This window comes from Engystomops pustulosus, chromosome 4 (genome assembly GCF_040894005.1).
Source record: "Engystomops pustulosus chromosome 4, aEngPut4.maternal, whole genome shotgun sequence".
Lineage (NCBI taxonomy): Eukaryota > Metazoa > Chordata > Amphibia > Anura > Leptodactylidae > Engystomops > Engystomops pustulosus.
In genome coordinates this window covers 1,419,154-1,441,697 of record NC_092414.1, presented here as the reverse complement: position 1 = coordinate 1,441,697, position 22,544 = coordinate 1,419,154, and the positions used below count along the sequence as shown (strand labels likewise).

At 50.5% G+C, this 22,544-nt stretch overlaps 1 protein-coding gene across 1 annotated transcript in view; it reads right to left on the bottom strand.

Annotated features, from left to right (window-relative positions):
* LOC140125893 (solute carrier organic anion transporter family member 1A2-like) overlaps positions 1-16,892 on the bottom strand; it is a 30,643-nt gene extending 13,751 nt beyond the window's left edge. Inside the window, exons 1-5 of the mRNA XM_072144779.1 lie at positions 16,796-16,892; positions 14,460-14,601; positions 14,169-14,301; positions 6,422-6,549; positions 5,165-5,314 (exon numbers count right to left, since the gene is read on the bottom strand). Coding sequence (XP_072000880.1) covers positions 5,165-5,314; positions 6,422-6,549; positions 14,169-14,301; positions 14,460-14,601; positions 16,796-16,849 — 607 coding nt within the window. The 5' untranslated portion in view covers positions 16,850-16,892. The remainder of the gene's footprint in view (positions 1-5,164; positions 5,315-6,421; positions 6,550-14,168; positions 14,302-14,459; positions 14,602-16,795) is intronic.
* Between the last annotated feature and the right edge of the window lie 5,652 nt (positions 16,893-22,544).

Sequence of the window (22,544 nt, the reverse complement as noted above, 5' to 3'; positions counted from 1 at the left end):
ACCCCAGGGGGTCTAAAAATACAGAAAAAAAGTCTTCAACCCCCCCCCCCCTTTCCCTAGAACTGATATAAAAAGAAATACAAACATAAAGTCTAAAAACACGCCCCAAAGGTCGTGCGCCCGATGTCCACCAGGTGTCGCTTCCGCACCGCGGTCCGCGGAGTTCACCTGGTTCTACTCGGTGCATGTGAGTGCTTGATTTTGCGACACACTTAGTTTTTTAAATTCCGCGGTTTTTCCGCGGTTTCAGCCACGCCCCCCAATTTCTGTCGCATGAAAGCCGGCCGCGTGCGCCAAAATCCTGGCGGGATTCGGCGCAAAACGGAAAAAGTGGTGAAACCCGATGAAAGTGCGGCCGCAAGCCCTTAGTAAATGAGCCCCACTGTGTTTTTTTACATGGAGAAATTAAAAAGTTATGGATTTTGGAGGGTGGGGAGCAAAAGATGGAAACCGGATAACGAAAAGGGGCGGCGGAGTATCAGAAGATATTTACCATCCACATTATCCTCACAATTGGCAAAATAGCAGAGACCACCATTACCGGGTCTATAAGCCCCACATGTCGAGGAGGTAAGTGGGCCACCTCGACCTCTGTGTATAGTGGGGGGAGACCTGAGCGCAGCCATTGTAGTCCTGATTGACTCCACTTCTCCCCAACCTTCTCTTACTACGTTCATCCAGCAAGGAGTCGTCCATCAGAGAGGAGTGGAGACTCCTAAACCTTCCACCAAGGACTTCACCTTCTACTCATCCCCTCTACAATCATAGCAACACATTGACTACTTATTCATTCCCACTCCCCAGAAGATCACAGACTACCGGAGAGGACACAAGTCTCCATCTTGGATCACGCCCCGGTCTGTAGCCTTATTAGACCTGCCCCAACCGTCCTACTGGGGGCAATAGAATGAGACACTACTAAAAATGTAAAACTAAAAAGGAGAAAACTGCATCACTCTACTGTGAAGAAATCCCGGAAGATTGACCCCTCTCCCCATTATTTGGGAAGCCCATTAGTCGGTAGTCAGAGGGGAATTCATTTCTATAAGAGAGAGGGAAATTGGGCAAATATTAGTGGAAATAGTAAACACAAGCCCCCGCAGCGTCTCCAAGCCCCTGCAGCGTCTCCAAGCTCCCGCAGCGTCTCCAAGCCCCCGCAGCGTCTCCAAGCCCCCGCAGCGTCTCCAAGCTCCCGCAGCGTCTCCAAGCCCCCGCAGCGTCTCCAAGCCCCCGCAGCGTCTCCAAGCCCCCGCAGCGTCTCCAAGCCCCCGCAGCGTCTCCAAGCCCCCGCAGCGTCTCCAAGCTCCCGCAGCGTCTCCAAGCCCCCGCAGCGTCTCCAAGCCCCCGCAACGTCTCCAAGCTCCCGCAGCGTCTCCAAGCCCCCGCAGATTTCTACAGTAACCATAGAGTCTACAGGATGTAACGGAGGCTCCAAGATGACGGCCTCACCAGGACGTAGTGTAGTGTGTAGGTACTAACGTAATAGCTTCATGTTGTGGGGACCTCTACTCCTCATTATACAACTGAATGATGCACCAGATGCCCCTGAGGCAAGAAAGACCCAAACCTTCTCCTTCCTGGAGGCTCTCCATCTCCCGACTATGTTCTTCACCACGGGAATCCCCAACAACCAGTCCATTCAGCCAGAGACACCGTCAGGCAACAGCCCGGGCCCTTGTGGTCTCCCAGTCCCACCCTCTGTAGCAGCCATCGTCCTTTATCTCTACTGAATGTGGAGGGGACGATATTTACCGTACATAAAACTTTCCACCTTCTTTGATTGATGAAGAACAAGCAGGATTAGGGAAGTTACAGACACAAGCCTAAGAATTCTGCATTTGATCCAGCACAACCGATCAAGGCCCCACGATCTACCGTCCACCGGTGCCTTTGATAGGGTAGACTATATCTATGGCTTTCTATGCCGATGACCCTACAAAACTTTGGGCTCCGGCAAATCCTCATAAATCAAATGATGTCCCCAATGTCAGTCGGATTAATGGCAATAGGACTAATGACTAATAGGACCAGACAAGGATGTCCCCTCTCCCCACTCCTCTATATCCTGGAGACCCTTCTACAGTCTCAGGTGTAAAGATACAGGGAACCCCTCACCGAACTGCAGCCTAATCATCACAACCCAGAAGTCTCCTCCCGGCCCTAGAAAGGACCTTTCACATGTTCCCAAAACTCTCCCACTTCCAGTCCACTGCCCTGAACACGTCTTGTGCTGAGGACGCGGTAACGAGGGTCCATCTGACCTTCCCCTGGGCTGAGCTGCATCACAGATTTGGGAATAAAGACATGGAACCTGACCAATGCTATCAATTAAATGACCCCCTTCCCCTACAAGAAGGAATAGGATCCCCTGACCTCGAAGACTATCTGCCTCTGTAAACCCCTCACGAGAGGTCCATTCCCAACCAGCGGAGATCTGGCTACACCCATCACCACTTATTGGGTTTCTGGTCATGGTCCCCCCAGCAGAGACGTCTGTATGAGAAGGTAATTAGTGACATCCTGACTGATGGGGCAACGGCTGAGCGACCGCTTCCCGGTGACCACCACAACCCCTCTCACACGCACAACTTTTATCCGGTTTTGGAGCTACAGCACAGAAGGACGGTCGTATGCCGGAGCTCGGCTGCTAAGAAACTAATATCTTCTCTCCACAAATGTCTCAGAAACTGCAACGATCGTCCCGACTACATCCGGGCGCGGGAAAAGGAGCCAAACACGACCTGCAGCGACCCTGGAAATATGGCCGGACTCCCCTGCGCTCGGTGAACATTGTCTCTTCCTGAAACTTTTGGAGCTTCAATAATTCCCTGTGGTTACGATTCATTCCTGCAGCTAAATCCATGATTCCTCCAGCCCACTGGACCAATACAGTCCAAATCCACAGAAGAGAGAAGCAAAATACAACCGAAATGAAGGGAAATTCCAGAAGGTGCAGGACATCCTGGAGCACCCTCACTCATCCCCCTCACCCCCTTCATCCGTCTGTCCATTCTCTCCTCCTGCCCCCTCACCCCCTCCATCCGTCTGTCCCTTCTCTCCTCCTGCCCCCTCACCCCCTCCATCTGTCCATTCTCTCCTCCTGCCCCCTCACCCCCTTCATCCATCTGTCCATTCTCTCCTCCTGCCCCCTCACCCCCTTCATCCATCTGTCCATTCTCTCCTCCTGCCCCCTCACCCCCTCCATCCGTCTGTCCCTTCTCTCCTCCTGCCCCCTCACCCCCTTCATCCATCTGTCCATTCTCTCCTCCTGCCCCCTCACCCCCTCCATCCGTCTGTCCATTCTCTCCTCCTGCCCCCTCACCCCCTCCATCTGTCTATTCTCTCCTCCTGCCCCCTCCATCCATCTGTCCATTCTCTCCTCCTGCCCCCTCACCCCCTTCATCCGTCTGTCCATTCTCTCCTCCTGCCCCCTCACCCCCTTCATCCTTCTGTCCATTCTCTCCTCCTGCCCCCTCACCCCCTCCATCCGTCTGTCCATTCTCTCCTCCTGCCCCCTCACCCCCTCTATCCGTCTGTCCATTCTCTCCTCCTGCCCCCTCACCCCCTCCATCTGTCCATTCTCTCCTCCTGCCCCCTCACCCCCTCCATCCATCTGTCCATTCTCTCCTCCTGCCCCCTCACCCCCTTCATCCATCTGTCCATTCTCTCCTCCTGCCCCCTCACCCCCTCCATCCGTCTGTCCATTCTCTCCTCCTGCCCCCTCACCCCCTCCATCCGTCTGTCCCTTCTCTCCTCCTGCCCCCTCACCCCCTTCATCCATCTGTCCATTCTCTCCTCCTGCCCCCTCACCCCCTCCATCCGTCTGTCCATTCTCTCCTCCTGCCCCCTCACCCCCTCCATCTGTCTATTCTCTCCTCCTGCCCCCTCCATCCGTCTGTCCAGTCTCTCCTCTTGCCCCCTCACCCCCTTCATCCTTCTGTCCATTCTCTCCTCCTGCCCCCTCACCCCCTTCATCCGTCTGTCCAGTCTCTCCTCTTGCCCCCTCACCCCCTTCATCCGTCTGTCCAGTCTCTCCTCTTGTCCCCTCACCCCCTTCATCCGTCTGTCCAGTCTCTCCTCTTGCCCCCTCACCCCCTTCATCCTTCTGTCCATTCTCTCCTCCTGCCCCCTCACCCCCTCTATCCGTCTGTCCAGTCTCTCCTCTTGCCCCCTCACCCCCTTCATCCTTCTGTCCATTCTCTCCTCCTGCCCCCTCACCCCCTCTATCCGTCTGTCCAGTCTCTCCTCCTGCCCCCTCACCCCCTTCATCCTTCTGTCCATTCTCTCCTCCTGCCCCCTCACCCCCTTCATCCGTCTGTCCATTCTCTCCTCCTGCCCCCTCACACCCTTCATCCGTCTGTCCATTCTCTCCTCCTGCCCCCTCACACCCTTCATCCGTCTGTCCCTTCTCTCCTCCTGCCCCCTCACACCCTTCATCCGTCTGTCCATTCTCTCCTCCTGCCCCCTCACCCCCTTCATCCGTCTGTCCATTCTCTCCTCCTGCCCCCTCACCCCCTTCATTCTCCTTCTGTCCATTCTCTCCTCCTGCCCCCTCACCCCCTTCATCCGTCTGTCCATTCTCTCCTCCTGCCCCCTCACCCCCTTCATCCGTCTGTCCATTCTCTCCTCCTGCCCCCTCACCTCCTCCATCCATCTGTCCATTCTCTCCTCCTGACCCCTCACCCCCTCCATCCATCTGTCCATTCTCTCCTCCTGCCCCCTCACCCCCTTCATCCGTCTGTCCATTCTCTCCTCCTGCCCCCTCACCTCCTCCATCCATCTGTCCATTCTCTCCTCCTGCCCCCTCACCCCCTCCATCCGTCTGTCCATTCTCTCCTCCTGCCCCCTCATACCCTCCATCCGTCTGTCCATTCTCTCCTCCTGCCCCCTCACCCCCTCCATCCGTCTGTCCATTCTCTCCTCCTGCCCCCTCACCCCCTTCATCCGTCTGTCCATTCTCTCCTCCTGCCCCCTCACCCCCTCCATCCTCCTCCTTCTGTCCATTCTCTCCTCCTGCCCCCTCACCCCCTTCATCCGTCTGTCCATTCTCTCCTCCTGCCCCCTCATACCCCGCAGCTCTGGATGTCACCAGAGCACAAGTCATGACCTGGGATGGGTGAGAGGTCGGGGCGTCTCACAGTCGTTGTCCGGATCTGTTACTTACCGATATAAAACGGCGAGTTCTCCTCTTTGGCGAAGTCGTCCACGTAGGAGAGTCCCAGCGGCTCGATAGGGGTCTCCCCGATCCCCTGCAGGATATTCCCAACCAGAACGAAGATCCACATCAGAGACTCCGAGGATCCTGCCTGGCACACTGAGGACAGACACCGGCGGCTCAGAGGGTAAGACACAGGGGGCGCCCTAACATAGTGACCACAGCTCTGGATGTGACTGGAGTATAGGACACAGTGTAACCTTAGAATAGTGACTGCAGCTCTGCATGTGACTAGAGTATAGGACATGATGTATCAGTAGAATAGTGACTGCAGCTCTGGATGTGACTGGAGTATAGGACATGACGTATCAGTAGAATAGTGACCACAGCTCTGGATGTGACTGGAGTATAGGACACAATGTAACCTTAGAATAGTGACTGCAGCTCTGCATGTGACTGGAGTATAGGACATGATGTATCAGTAGAATAGTGACTGCAGCTCTGGATGTGACTGGAGTATAGGACATGATGTATCAGTAGAATAGTGACTGCAGCTCTGGATGTGACTGGAGTATAGGACATGATGTATCAGTAGAATAGTGATTGCAGCTCTGGTGTGACTGGAGTGTAGGACATGATGTATCAGTAGAATAGTGACTGCAGCTCTGGATGTGACTGGAGTGTAGGACATGATGTATCAGTAGAATAGTGACTGCAGCTTTGGATGTGACTGGAGTATAGGACATGACGTATCAGCAGAATGGTGACTGCATCTCTAGATGTGACTAGAGTATAGGACATGGTGTATCAGTAGAATAGTGACTGCAGCTCTGGGTGTGACTGGAGTATAGAACATGACATATCAGCTAAATAGTGACTGTAGCTCTGGATGTGACTGGTGTATAGGACATGATGTATCAGTAGAATAGTGACTGCAGCCCTGGATGTGACTGGAGTATAGAACATGATGTAAAAGTAGAATAGTGACTGCAGCTCTGGATGTGACTGGAGTATAGGGCATATTGTAAAAGCAGAAAATTGACCACGGCTCCTGATGCAATTGGAGAATCAAACAATGTAACAGTCACTGATATTCTGTATTATTTTGGATATTATCCCTATCAAGGAATAAAACTTTTTCCAAAAAATGTAACTAAACTATTTAGAAAGTCTATAAATGAACATAAAAACAGAAGAGATTCCTCTGCTTCTTCTCTGTGAACAAAAACTGGGAAAAGATAAAATATTAAAAAGCTAAACACAAACCTTCAGAATCCTCAGGGGCCGGCACTCCATGCTCAAAGGGCGGGGCTCCACTGTCATTGGCCAGACAAAGATGTAGATGTGAAGAGGAATTATCGGAAGAATGAAAGACCGAACCCTCATACTGATACCTGCAAATTATAATAATATCACAAGTCCACATCCCCTACACACATGGGCCGAACCAAAATAATGGGGGCAGAATAATCCATATGTAGTGATCCCCCTAGTGGTGGTGTATAATGTGTATGTAGTGATCTCCCCCTAGTGGTGGTGTATAATGTGTATGTAGTGATCTCCCCCTAGTGGTGGTGTATAATGTGTATGTAGTGATCTCCCCCTAGTGGTGGTGTATAATCTGTATGTAGTGATCTCCTCCTAGTGGTGGTGTATAATGTGTATGTAGTGATCTCCTCCTAGTGGTGGTGTATAATCTGTATGTAGTGATCTCCTCCTAGTGGTGGTGTATAATGTGTATGTAGTGATCTCCCCCTAGTGGTGGTGTATAATGTGTATGTAGTGATCTCCCCCTAGTGGTGGTGTATAATCTGTATGTAGTGATCTCCCCCTAGTGGTGGTGTATAATGTGTATGTAGTGATCTCCTCCTAGTGGTGGTGTATAATCTGTATGTAGTGATCTCCCCCTAGTGGTGGTGTATATTGTGTATGTAGTGATCTCCCCCTAGTGGTGGTGTATAATGTGTATGTAGTGATCTCCTCCTAGTGGTGGTGTATAATGTGTATGTAGTGATCTCCCCCTAGTGGTGGTGTATAATGTGTATGTAGTGATCTCCCCCTAGTGGTGGTGTATAATGTGTATGTAGTGATCTCCTCCTAGTGGTGGTGTATAATGTGTATGTAGTGATCTCCCCCTAGTGGTGATGTATAATGTGTATGTAGTGATCTCCCCCTAGTGGTGGTGTATAATGTGTATGTAGTGATCTCCTCCTAGTGGTGGTGTATAATGTGTATGTAGTGATCTCCTCCTAGTGGTGGTGTATAATGTGTATGTAGTGAGCTCCCCCTAGTGGTGGTGTATAATGTGTGTGTAGTGATCTCCTCCTAGTGGTGGTGTATAATGTGTATGTAGTGATCTCCCCCTAGTGGTGGTGTATAATGTGTATGTAGTGATCTCCCCCTAGTGGTGGTGTATAATATGTATGTAGAGATCTCCTCCTAGTGGTGGTGTATAATGTGTATGTAGTGAGCTCCCCCTAGTGGTGGTATATAATCTGTATGTAGTGATCTCCTCCTAGTGGTGGTGTATAATATGTATGTAGTGATCTCCTCCTAGTGGTGGTGTATAATCTGTATGTAGTGATCTCTCCCTAGTGGTGGTGTATAATGTGTATGTAGTGATCTCCCCCTAGTGGTGGTGTATAATCTGTATGTAGTGATCTCCCCCTAGTGGTGGTGTATAATCTGTATGTAGTGATCTCCTCCTAGTGGTGGTGTATAATCTGTATGTAGTGATCTCCCCCTAGTGGTGGTGTATAATGTGTATGTAGTGAGCTCCCCCTAGTGGTGGTGTATAATGTGTGTGTAGTGATCTCCTCCTAGTGGTGGTGTATAATGTGTATGTAGTGATCTCCCCCTAGTGGTGGTGTATAATGTGTATGTAGTGATCTCCCCCTAGTGGTGGTGTATAATATGTATGTAGAGATCTCCTCCTAGTGGTGGTGTATAATCTGTATGTAGTGATCTCCTCCTAGTGGTGGTGTATAATCTGTATGTAGTGATCTCCTCCTAGTGGTGGTGTATAATCTGTATGTAGTGATCTCCTCCTAGTGGTGGTGTATAATCTGTATGTAGTGATCTCCTCCTAGTGGTGGTGTATAATCTGTATGTAGTGATCTCCTCCTAGTGGTGGTGTATAATCTGTATGTAGTGATTTCCTCCTAGTGGTGGTGTATAATGTGTATGTAGTGATCTCCCCCTAGTGGTGGTGTATAATGTGTATGTAGTGATCTCCCCCTAGTGGTGGTGTATAATGTGTATGCAGTGATCTCCCCCTAGTGGTGGTGTATAATGTGTATGTAGTGATCTCCTCCTAGTGGTGGTGTATAATGTGTATGTAGTGATCTCCCCCTAGTGGTGGTGTATAATGTGTGTGTAGTGATCTCCTCCTAGTGGTGGTGTATAATGTGTATGTAGTGATCTCCCCCTAGTGGTGGTGTATAATCTGTATGTAGTGATCTCCTCCTAGTGGTGGTGTATAATGTGTATGTAGTGATCTCCCCCTAGTGGTGGTGTATAATGTGTATGTAGTGATCTCCTCCTAGTGGTGGTGTATAATGTGTATGTAGTGATCTCCCCCTAGTGGTGGTGTATAATGTGTATGTAGTGATCTCCCCCTAGTGGTGGTGTATAATGTGTATGTAGTGATCTCCCCCTAGTGGTGGTGTATAATGTGTATGTAGTGATCTCCTCCTAGTGGTGGTGTATAATGTGTATGTAGTGATCCCCCTAGTGGTGGTGTATAATGTGTATGTAGTGATCTCCTCCTAGTGGTGGTGTATAATGTGTATGTAGTGATCTCCCCCTAGTGGTGGTGTATAATGTGTATGTAGTGAGCTCCCCCTAGTGGTGGTGTATAATGTGTATGTAGTGATCTCCCCCTAGTGGTGGTGTATAATGTGCATGTAGTGATCTCCTCCTAGTGGTGGTGTATAATGTGTATGTAGTGATCTCCCCCTAGTGGTGGTGTATAATGTGTATGTAGTGATCTCCTCCTAGTGGTGGTGTATAATGTGTATGTAGTGATCTCCTCCTAGTGGTGGTGTATAATGTGTATGTAGTGATCTCCCCCTAGTGGTGGTGTATAATGTGTATGTAGTGATCTCCTCCTAGTGGTGGTGTATAATGTGTATGTAGTTATCTCCCCCTAGTGGTGGTGTATAATCTGTATGTAGTGATCTCCCCCTAGTGGTGGTGTATAATCTGTATGTAGTGATCTCCTCCTAGTGGTGATGTATAATGTGTATGTAGTGATCTCCCCCTTATGGTGGTGTATAATGTGTATGTAGTGATCTCCCCCTAGTGGTGGTGTATAATCTGTATGTAGTGATCTCCCCCTAGTGGTGGTGTATAATCTGTATGTAGTGATCTCCCCCTAGTGGTGGTGTATAATGTGTATGTAGTGATCTCCTCCTAGTGGTGGTGTATAATGTGTATGTAGTGATCTCCCCCTAGTGGTGGTGTATACTCTGTATGTAGTGAGCTCCTCCTAGTGGTGGTGTATAATCTGTATGTAGTGATCTCCCCCTAGTGGTGGTGTATAATGTGTATGTAGTGATCTCCTCCTAGTGGTGGTGTATAATGTGTATGTAGTGATCTCCCCCTAGTGGTGGTGTATAATCTGTATGTAGTGATCTCCTCCTAGTGGTGGTGTATAATCTGTATGTAGTGATCTCCTCCTAGTGGTGGTGTATAATGTGTATGTAGTGATCTCCTCCTAGTGGTGGTGTATAATCTGTATGTAGTGATCTCCCCCTAGTGGTGGTGTATAATGTGTATGTAGTGATCTCCCCCTAGTGGTGGTGTATAATCTGTATGTAGTGATCTCCTCCTAGTGGTGGTGTATAATGTGTATGTAGTGATCTCCCCCTAGTGGTGGTGTATAATGTGTATGTAGTGATCTCCCCCTAGTGGTGGTGTATAATCTGTATGTAGTGATCTCCTCCTAGCGGTGGTGTATAATGTGTATGTAGTGATCTCCCCCTAGTGGTGGTGTATAATCTGTATGTAGTGATCTCCTCCTAGTGGTGGTGTATAATGTGTATGTAGTGATCTCCCCCTAGTGGTGGTGTATAATGTGTATGTAGTGATCTCCCCCTAGTGGTGGTGTATAATCTGTATGTAGTGATTTCCCCCTAGTGGTGGTGTATAATCTGTATGTAGTGATCTCCTCCTAGTGGTGGTGTATAATGTGTATGTAGTGATCTCCCCCTAGTGGTGGTGTATAATCTGTATGTAGTGATTTCCCCCTAGTGGTGGTGTATAATCTGTATGTAGTGATCTCCTCCTAGTGGTGGTGTATAATGTGTATGTAGTGATCTCCTCCTAGTGGTGGTGTATAATGTGTATGTAGTGATCTCCCCCTAGTGGTGGTGTATAATGTGTATGTAGTGATCTCCCCCTAGTGGTGGTGTATAATCTGTATGTAGTGATCTCCTCCTAGTGGTGGTGTATAATGTGTATGTAGTGAGCTCCTCCTAGTGGTGGTGTATAATGTGTATGTAGTGATCTCCTCCTAGTGGTGGTGTATAATGTGTATGTAGTGATCTCCTCCTAGTGGTGGTGTATAATCTGTATGTAGTGATCTCCTCCTAGTGGTGGTGTATAATGTGTATGTAGTGATCTCCCCCTAGTGGTGGTGTATAATGTGTATGTAGTGATCTCCCCCTAGTGGTGGTGTATAATCTGTATGTAGTGATCTCCCCCTAGTGGTGGTGTATAATGTGTATGTAGTGATCTCCCCCTAGTGGTGGTGTATAATCTGTATGCAGTGATCTCCTCCTAGTGGTGGTGTATAATCTGTATGTAGTGATCTCCTCCTAGTGGTGGTGTATAATGTGTATGTAGTGATCTCCCCCTAGTGGTGGTGTATAATCTGTATGTAGTGATCTCCCCCTAGTGGTGGTGTATAATGTGTATGTAGTGATCTCCCCCTAGTGGTGGTGTATAATGTGTATGTAGTGATCTCTCCCTAGTGGTGGTGTATAATGTGTATGTAGTGATCTCCCCCTAGTGGTGGTGTATAATGTGTATGTAGTGATCTCCTCCTAGTGGTGGTGTATAATCAGTATGTAGTGATCTCCTCCTAGTGGTGGTGTATAATGTGTATGTAGTGATCTCTCCCTAGTGGTGGTGTATAATGTGTATGTAGTGATCTCCCCCTAGTGGTGGTGTATAATGTGTATGTAGTGATCTCCTCCTAGTGGTGGTGTATAATCAGTATGTAGTGATCTCCTCCTAGTGGTGGTGTATAATGTGTATGTAGTGATCTCCCCCTAGTGGTGGTGTATAATCTGTATGTACTGAGCTCCTCCTAGTGGTGGTGTATAATGTGTATGTAGTGATCTCCCCCTAGTGGTGGTGTATAATCTGTATGTAGTGATCTCCCCCTAGTGGTGGTGTATAATGTGTATGTAGTGATCTCCCCCTAGTGGTGGTGTATAATGTGTATGTAGTGATCTCCTCCTAGTGGTGGTGTATAATCTGTATGTAGTGAGCTCCCCCTAGTGGTGGTGTATAATGTGTATGTAGTGATCTCCTCCTAGTGGTGGTGTATAATGTGTATGTAGTGATCTCCTCCTAGTGGTGGTGTATAATGTGTATGTAGTGATCTCCCCCTAGTGGTGGTGTATAATGTGTATGTAGTGATCTCCTCCTAGTGGTGGTGTATAATCTGTATGTAGTGAGCTCCCCCTAGTGGTGGTGTATAATGTGTATGTAGTGATCTCCTCCTAGTGGTGGTGTATAATGTGTATGTAGTGATCTCCTCCTAGTGGTGGTGTATAATGTGTATGTAGTGATCTCCCCCTAGTGGTGGTGTATAATGTGTATGTAGTGATCTCTCCCTAGTGGTGGTGTATAATGTGTATGTAGTGATCTCCACCTAGTGGTGGTGTATAATCAGTATGTAGTGATCTCCTCCTAGTGGTGGTGTATAATGTGTATGTAGTGATCTCCCCCTAGTGGTGGTGTATAATGTGTATGTAGTGATCTCCCCCTAGTGATGGTGTATAATGTGTATGTAGTGATCTCCCCCTAGTGGTGGTGTATAATGTGTATGTAGTGATCTCCTCCTAGTGGTGGTGTATAATGTGTATGTAGTGATCTCCCCCTAGTGGTGGTGTATAATGTGTATGTAGTGATCTCCCCCTAGTGGTGGTGTATAATGTGTATGTAGTGATCTCCTCCTAGTGGTGGTGTATAATGTGTATGTAGTGATCTCCTCCTAGTGGTGGTGTATAATGTGTATGTAGTGATCTCCCCCTAGTGGTGGTGTATAATGTGTATGTAGTGATCTCCTCCTAGTGGTGGTGTATAATGTGTATGTAGTGATCTCCTCCTAGTGGTGGTGTATAATGTGTATGTAGTGATCTCCTCCTAGTGGTGGTGTATAATGTGTATGTAGTGATCTCCTCCTAGTGGTGGTGTATAATGTGTATGTAGTGATCTCCCCCTAGTGGTGGTGTATAATGTGTATGTAGTGATCTCCCCCTAGTGGTGGTGTATAATGTGTATGTAGTGATCTCCCCCTAGTGGTGGTGTATAATGTGTATGTAGTGAGCTCCCCCTAGTGGTGGTGTATAATGTGTATGTAGTGATCTCCCCCTAGTGGTGGTGTATAATGTGTATGTAGTGGTCTCCCCCTAGTGGTGGTGTATAATGTGTATGTAGTGATCTCCTCCTAGTGGTGGTGTATAATGTGTATGTAGTGATCTCCACCTAGTGGTGGTGTATAATCTGTATGTAGTGATCTCCCTCTAGTGGTGGTGTATAATCTGTATGTAGTGATCTCCCCCTAGTGGTGGTGTATAATGTGTATGTAGTGATCTCCTCCTAGTGGTGGTGTATAATGTGTATGTAGTGATCTCCCCCTAGTGGTGGTGTATAATGTGTATGTAGTGATCTCCTCCTAGTGGTGGTGTATAATGTGTATGTAGTGATCTCCTCCTAGTGGTGGTGTATAATGTGTATGTAGTGATCTCCCCCTAGTGGTGGTGTATAATGTGTATGTAGTGATCTCCCCCTAGTGGTGGTGTATAATGTGTATGTAGTGATCTCCTCCTAGTGGTGGTGTATAATGTGTATGTAGTGATCTCCTAGTGGTGGTGTATAATGTGTATGTAGTGATCTCCTCCTAGTGGTGGTGTATAATCTGTATGTAGTGATCTCCCCCTAGTGGTGGTGTATAATGTGTATGTAGTGATCTCCCCCTAGTGGTGGTGTATAATGTGTATGTAGTGATCTCCCCCTAGTGGTGGTGTATAATGTGTATGTAGTGATCTCCTCCTAGTGGTGGTGTATAATGTGTATGTAGTGATCTCCCCCTAGTGGTGGTGTATAATGTGTATGTAGTGATCTCCTCCTAGTGGTGGTGTATAATGTGTATGTAGTGATCTCCTCCTAGTGGTGGTGTATAATGTGTATGTAGTGATCTCTCCCTAGTGGTGGTGTATAATGTGTATGTAGTGAGCTCCCCCTAGTGGTGGTGTATAATGTGTATGTAGTGATCTCCTCCTAGTGGTGGTGTATAATGTGTATGTAGTGATCTCCTCCTAGTGGTGGTGTATAATGTGTATGTAGTGATCTCCCCCTAGTGGTGGTGTATAATCTGTATGTAGTGATCTCCCCCTAGTGGTGGTGTATAATCTGTATGTAGTGATCTCCCCCTAGTGGTGGTGTATAATGTGTATGTAGTGATCTCCTCCTAGTGGTGGTGTATAATGTGTATGTAGTGATCTCCTCCTAGTGCTGGTGTATAATGTGTATGTAGTGATCTCTCCCTAGTGGTGGTGTATAATGTGTATGTAGTGATCTCCCCCTAGTGGTAGTGTATAATGTGTATGTAGTGATCTCCCCCTAGTGGTGGTGTATAATGTGTATGTAGTGATCTCCCCCTAGTGGTGGTGTATAATGTGTATGTAGTGATCTCCTCCTAGTGGTGATGTATAATCTGTATGCTGTGAGCTCCCCCTAGTGGTGGTGCAGTTAGTCCCCCTGTGGTCGGGGGTCTCACCTCCTCATGATGAAGTGGGGGCTTGCGGTCAGGCAGCTTCCCAGGAACATGATTATGCATCCGATTGAGATCATTCGTGGACGGTGCAGTTTGGCCCCGTAGTAACTGACCAGGGTGATGACCAGCAGGTTTCCTGCAGTACAAGAGACGAGGCTCTGAGACTACAAGGGATCTCCTTCAAATATCCTTAAAGGGCAACTCTACCCCAAGCTGAGATGTGAGAATCTTGAGCTGTGATTGGCTGATGGCAGTGACAGTCATCATCTGCTCCTCCCCTTCCCAATACTTTACCAATATCGAAGCTTCCATCAATCACCCCGACCAGAGAAGAGGGAATGTTAAATCGTCTCTCAATCTGAGTGATCATACTCCGAGAGTAAGTGAGAGCCAGAGTCTTGGTGATGTAAGCGAAGGAGAGAGCGAAGAGGAAAATCTGGAAGAAGAATAACATGAAATAAGTAGGGGGCGGAGCTGTGACTACCTCTCACACAGGATATACAGGCAGGGGGCGGAGCTGTGACTCCCTCTCACACAGGATATACAGGCAGGGGGCGGAGCTGTGACTCCCTCTCACACAGGATATACAGGCAGGGGGCGGGGCTATGACTACCTCTCACACAGGATATACAGGCAGGGGGCGGGGCTGTGACTACCTCTCACACAGGATATACAGGCAGGGGTCGGGGCTGTGACTACCTCTCACACAGGATATACAGGCAGGGGGCGGGGCTGTGACTACCTCTCACACAGGATATCCAGGCAGGGGTCGGGGCTGTGACTACCTCTCACACAGGATATACAGGCAGGGGCGGGGCTGTGACTACCTCTCACACAGGATATACAGGCAGGGGGCGGGGCTGTGACTACCTCTCACACCGTATATACAGGCAGGGGGCGAAGCTGTGACTCCCTCTCACACAGGATATACAGGCAGGGGGCGGGGCTGTGACTACCCCTCACACAGGATATACAGGCAGGGGGCGGGGCTGTGACTACCTCTCACACAGGATATACAGGCAGGGGGCGGGGCTATGACTACCCCTCACACAGGATATACAGGCAGGGGGCAGGGCTGTGACTACCTCTCACACAGGATACACAGGCAGGGGGCGGGGCTGTGACTACCTCTCACACAGGAGATACAGGCAGGGGGCGGTGCTATGACTACCTCTCATACAGGATACACAGGCAGGGGGCGGGGCTGTGACTACCTCACACAGCATATACAGGCAGGGGGCGGGGCTGTGACCACCTCTTACACAGGGTATACAGGCAGGGGGCGGGGCTGTGACTACCTCTCACACAGGATATACAGGCAGGGGGCGGGGCTGTGACTACCTCTCACACAGGATATACAGGCAGGGGGCGGGGCTGTGACCACCTCTCACACAGGGTATACAGGCAGGGGGCGGGGCTGTGACTACCTCTCACACAGGATATACAGGCAGGGGGCGGGGCTGTGACTACCTCTCACACAGGATATACAGGCAGGGGGCGGGGCTGTGACTACCTCTCACACAGGATATACAGGCAGGGGGCGGGGCTGTGACTACCTCTCACACAGGATATACAGGCAGGGGGCGGGGCTGTGACTACCTCTCACACAGGATATACAGGCAGGGGGCGGGGCTGTGACTACCTCTCACACAGGATATACAGGCAGGGGGCGGGGCTGTGACTACCTCTCACACAGGATATACAGGCAGGGGGCGGGGCTGTGACTACCTCTCACACAGGATATACAGGCAGGGGGCGGGGCTGTGACTACCTCTCACACAGGATATACAGGCAGGGGGCGGGCTGTGACTACCATCACACAGGATATACAGGCAGGGGGCGGGGCTGTGACTAACTCTCACACAGGATATACGGGCAGGGGGCGGGGCTGTGACTACCTCTCACACAGGATATACAGGCAGGGGACGGGGCTGTGACCACCTCTCACACAGGATATACAGGCAGGGGGCGGGGCTGTGACTACCTCTCACACAGGATATACAGGCAGGGGGCGGGGCTGTGACTACCTCTCACACAGGATATACAGGCAGGGGGCGGGGCTGTGACTACCTCTCACACAGGATATACAGGCAGGAGGCGGGGCTGTGACTACCTCTCACACAGGATATACAGGCAGGGGGCGGGGCTGTGACTACCTCTCACACAGGATATACAGGCAGGGGGCGGGGCTGTGACTACCTCTCACACAGGATATACAGGCAGGGGGCGGGGCTGTGACTACCTCTCACACAGGATATACAGGCAGGGGGCGGGGCTGTGACTACCTCTCACACAGGATATACAGGCAGGGGACGGGGCTGTGACTACCTCTCACACAGGATATACAGGCAGGGGACGGGGCTGTGACTACCTCTCACACAGGATATACAGCCAGGGGGCGGGGCTATGACTCCGGTAAAGCTGAGTGACTTCTAGAGATTACTGATTCCTTTGTTAGACATTTATATTAAATGTCTTGTGAAGTCTCTACAAATTTTCTGGATTTTGTTTTTTTCTCCTTTCTAGGGTTAAGTGTAGAAAAAACATTTTGACTTCAACTGAAGCTTCGAAAATATTCAGCAAACTCAGCTTTCCCGGGCTCCTGAGCAGTGGCTGGTGTTGGCTCTCACCTTCAGTCTGGACACGTGACATTTCTTCTTCGCAGGGGGAGGAGCCTCTGCCATGTTTATTTCTGTGAAAGGATGGAGGAAGTCTCATTGGTCGGATCTTAAAAGAAGACACTGCACATAGTACAGACTGCACAGGAGGAGGACACTGCACATAGTACAGACTGCACAGGAGGAGGACACTGCACATAGTACAGACTGCACAGGAGGGAGGAGACTGCACATAGTACAGACTACACAGGAGAGAGGACACTGCACATAGTACAGACTGCACAGGAGAGAGGACACTGCACATAGTACAGACTGCACAGGAGGAGGACACTGCACATAGTACAGACTGCACAGGAGGGAGGACACTGCACATAGTACAGACTGCACAGGAGGGAGGACACTGCACATAGTACAGACTGCACAGGAGGGAGGAGACTGCACATAGTACAGACTGCACAGGAGGGAGGACACTGCGCATAGTACAGACTGCACAGGAGGGAGGAGACTGCACATAGTACAGACTGCACAGGAGGGAGGACACTGCACATAGTACAGACTGCACAGGAGGGAGGAGACTGCACATAGTACAGACTGCACAGGAGGGAGGACACTACACATAGTACAGACTGCACAGGAGGGAGGACACTGCGCATAGTACAGACTGCACAGGAGGGAGGACACTGCACATAGTACAGACTGCACAGGAGGGGGAACACTGGAAATAGCACAGACTGCACAGAAGGGAGGACACAGCACATAGTACAGACTGCACAGGAGGGAGGACACTGCACATAGTACAGACTGCACAGGAGGGAGGACACTGCACATAGTACAGACTGCACAGGAGGGAGGTCACTGCACATAGTACAGACTGCACAGGAGGGAGGACACTGCACATAGTACAGACTGCACAGGAGGGAGGACACTGCACATAGTACAGACTGCACAGGAGGGAGGTCACTGCACATAGTACAGACTGCACAGGAGAGAGGACGCTGCACATAGTACAGACTGCACAGGAGAGAGGACACTGCACATAGTACAGACTGAACAGGAGGGAGGAGACTGCACAGGAGGGAGGACACTGCACAGGAGGAAGGACACTGCACATAGTACAGACTGCACAGGAGAGAGGACACTGCACATAGTACAGACTGCACAGGAGGGAGGACACTGCACATAGTACAGACTGCACAGGAGGGAGAAGACTGCACATAGTACAGACTGCACAGGAGGGAGGACACTGCGCATAGTACAGACTGCACAGGAGGGAGGACACTGCACATAGTACATACTGCACAGGAGGGAGGACACTGCACATAGTACAGACTGCACAGGAGGGAGGACACAGCACATAGTACAGACTGCACAGGAGGGAGGACACTGCACATAGTACAGACTGCACAGGAGGGAGGACACTGCACATAGTACAGACTGCACAGGAGGGGGAACACTGGAAATAGCACAGACTGCACAGAAGGGAGGACACAGCACATAGTACAGACTGCACAGGAGGGAGGACACTGCACATAGTACAGACTGCACAGGAGGGAGGACACTGCACATAGTACAGACTGCACAGGAGGGAGGTCACTGCACATAGTACAGACTGCACAGGAGGGAGGACACTGCACATAGTACAGACTGCACAGGAGGGAGGACACTGCACATAGTACAGACTGCACAGGAGGGAGGTCACTGCACATAGTACAGACTGCACAGGAGAGAGGACGCTGCACATAGTACAGACTGCACAGGAGAGAGGACACTGCACATAGTACAGACTGAACAGGAGGGAGGAGACTGCACAGGAGGGAGGACACTGCACAGGAGGAAGGACACTGCACATAGTACAGACTGCACAGGAGAGAGGACACTGCACATAGTACAGACTGCACAGGAGAGAGGACACTGCACATAGTACAGACTGCACAGGAGGGAGGACACTGCACATAGTACAGACTGCACAGGAGGGAGGACACTGCACATAGTACAGACTGCACAGGAGGGAGGACACTGCACATAGTACAGACTGCACAGGAGGGAGGACACTGCACATAGTACAGACTGCACAGGAGGGAGGACACTGCACATAGTACAGACTGCACAGGAGGAGGAGACTGCACATAGTACAGACTGCACAGGCGGGAGGACACTGCACATAGTACAGACTGCACAGGAGGGAGAACACTGCACATAGTACAGACTGCACAGGAGGGGAGACACTGCACATAGTACAGACTGCACAGGAGGGAGGACACTGCACATAGTACAGACTGCACAGGAGGGAGGACACTGCACATAGTACAGACTGCACAGGAGGGAGGGCACTGCACATAGTACAGACTGCACAGGAGGGAGGGCACTGCACATAGTACAGACTGCACAGGAGGGAGGACACTGCACATAGTACAGACTGCACAGGAGGGAGGACACTGCACATAGTACAGACTGCACAGGAGAGAGGACACTGCACATAGTACAGACTGCACAGGAGGGAGGAGACTGCACATAGTACAGACTGCACAGGAGGGAGGAGACTGCACATAGTACAGACTGCACAGGAGGGAGGACACTGCACATAGTACAGACTGCACAGGAGGGAGGAGACTGCACATAGTACAGACTGCACAGGAGGGAGGACACTGCACATAGTACATACTGCACAGGAGGGAGGAGACTGCACATAGTACAGACTGCACAGGAGGGAGGACACTGCACATAGTACAGACTGCACAGGAGGGAGGAAACTGCACATAGTACATACTGCACAGGAGGGAGGAGACTGCACATAGTACAGACTGCACAGGAGGAGGACACTGCACATAGTACAGACTGCACAGGAGGGAGGACACTGCACATAGTACAGACTGCACAGGAGGGAGGACACTGCACATAGTACAGACTGTACAGGAGAGAGGACACTGCACATAGTACAGACTGCACAGGAGGGAGGACACTGCACATAGTACAGACTGCACAGGAGAGAGGACACTGCACATAGTACAGACTGCACAGGAGAGAGGACACTGCACATAGTACAGACTACACAGGAGAGACTGCACATAGTACAGACTGCACAGGAGGGAGGACACTGCACATAGTACAGACTGCACAGGAGGGAGGACACTGCACATAGTACAGACTGCACAGGAGGGAGGACACTGCACATAGTACAGACTGCACAGGAGGAGGACACTGCATATAGTACAGACTGCACAGGAGGGAGGACACTGCACATAGTACAGACTGCACAGGAGGGAGGACGCTGCACATAGTACAGACTGCACAGGAGGGAGGACACTGCACATAGTACAGACTGCACAGGAGGGAGGACACTGCACATAGTACAGACTGCACAGGAGGGAGGACACTGCACATAGTACAGACTGCACAGGAGGGAGGACACTGCACATAGTACAGACTGCACAGGAGGGAGGACACTGCACATAGTACAGACTGCACAGGAGGGAGGACACTGCACATAGTACAGACTGCACAGGAGGGAGGACACTGCACATAGTACAGACTTCACAGGAGGGAGGAGACTGCACATAGTACAGACTGCACAGGAGGGAGGAGACTGCACATAGTACAGACTGCACAGGAGGGAGGACACTGCACATAGTACAGACTGCACAGGGGGGAGGACACTGCACATAGTACAGACTGCACAGGAGGGAGGACACTGCACATAGTACAGACTGCACAGGAGGGAGGACACAGCACATAGTACAGACTGCACAGGAGGAGGGAGGACACTGCACATAGTACAGACTGCACAGGAGGGAGGACACTGCACATAGTACAGACTGCACAGGAGGAGGACACTACACATAGTACAGACTGCACAGGAGGAGGACACTGCACATAGTACAGACTGCACAGGAGGAGGACACTGCACATAGTACAGACTGCACAGGAGAGAGGACACTGCACATAGTACAGACTGCACAGGAGGGAGGACACTGCACATAGTACAGACTGCACAGGGGGGAGGACACTGCACATAGTACAGACTGCACAGGAGGGAGGACACTGCACATAGTACAGGCTGCACAGGAGGGAGGACACTGCACATAGTACAGACTGCACAGGAGGAGGACACTGCACATAGTACAGACTGCACAGGAGGGAGGACACTGCACATAGTACAGACTGCACAGGAGGGAGGACACTCCAGATAGCAAAGACTGCACAGGAGGGATGACACTGCACATAGTACAGGCTGCACAGGAGGGAGGACACTGCACATAGTACAGACTGCACAGGAGGGAGGACACTACACATAGTACAGACTGCACAGGAGGGAGGACACTGCACATAGTACAGACTGCACAGGAGGAGGACACTGCACATAGTACAGACTGCACAGGAGGGAGGACACTGCGCATAGTACAGACTGCACAGGAGGGAGGACACTGCACATAGTACAGACTGCACAGGAGGAGGACACTGCACATATTACAGACTGCACAGGAGGGAGGACACTGCACATAGTACAGACTGCACAGGAGGCAGGACACTGCACATAGTACAGACTGCACAGGAGGGAGGACACTGCACATAGTACAGACTGCACAGGAGAGAGGACACTGCACATAGTACAGACTGCACAGGAGGGAAAACACTGCACATAGTACAGACTGCACAGGAGGGAGGAGACTGCACATAGTACAGACTGCACAGGAGGGAGGACGCTGCACATAGTACAGACTGCACAGGAAGGAGGACACTGCACATAGTACAGACTGCACAGGAGAGAGGACACTGCACATAGTACAGACTGCACAGGAGGAAGGACACTGCACATAGTACAGACTGCACAGGAGGGAGGACACAGCACATAGTACAGACTGCACAGGAGGGAGGACACATCACATAGTACAGACTGCCCAGGAGGGAGGACACTGCACATAGTACAGACTGCACAGGAGGAGGACACTACACATAGTACAGACTGCACAGGAGGAGGACACTACACATAGTACAGACTGCACAGGAGGGAGGACACTGCACATAGTACAGACTGCACAGGAGGGTGGACACTACACATAGTACAGACTGCACAGGGGGGAGGACACTGCACATAGTACAGACTGCACAGGAGGAGGGGCACTGGACATAGTACAGACTGAACAGGAGGGAGGACACTGCACATAGTACAGACTGCACAGGAGAGAGGACACTGCACATAGTACAGAGTGCACAGGAGAGAGGACACTGCACATAGTATAGACTGCACAGGAGAGAGGACACTGCACATAGTACAGACTGCACAGGAGGGAGGACACTGCACATAGTACAGACTGCACAGGAGGGAGGACACTGCACATAGTACAGACTGCACAGGAGGAGGACACTGCACATAGTTCAGACTGCACAGGAGGGAGGACACTGCACATAGTACAGACTGCACAGGAGGGAGGACACTGCACATAGTACAGACTGTATAGGAGGGAGGACACTGCACATAGTACAGACTGCACAGGAGGAGGACACTGCACATAGTACAGACTGCACAGGAGGAGGAGACTGCACATAGTACAGACTGCACAGGAGAGAGGACACTGCACATAGTACAGACTGCACAGGAGGGAGGACACTGCACATAGTACAGACTGCACAGGAGGAGGACACTGCACATAGTACAGACTGCACAGGAGGGAGGACACTGCACATAGTACAGACTGCACAGGAGAGAGGACACTGCACATAGTACAGACTGCACAGGAGAGAGGACACTGCACATAGTACAGAC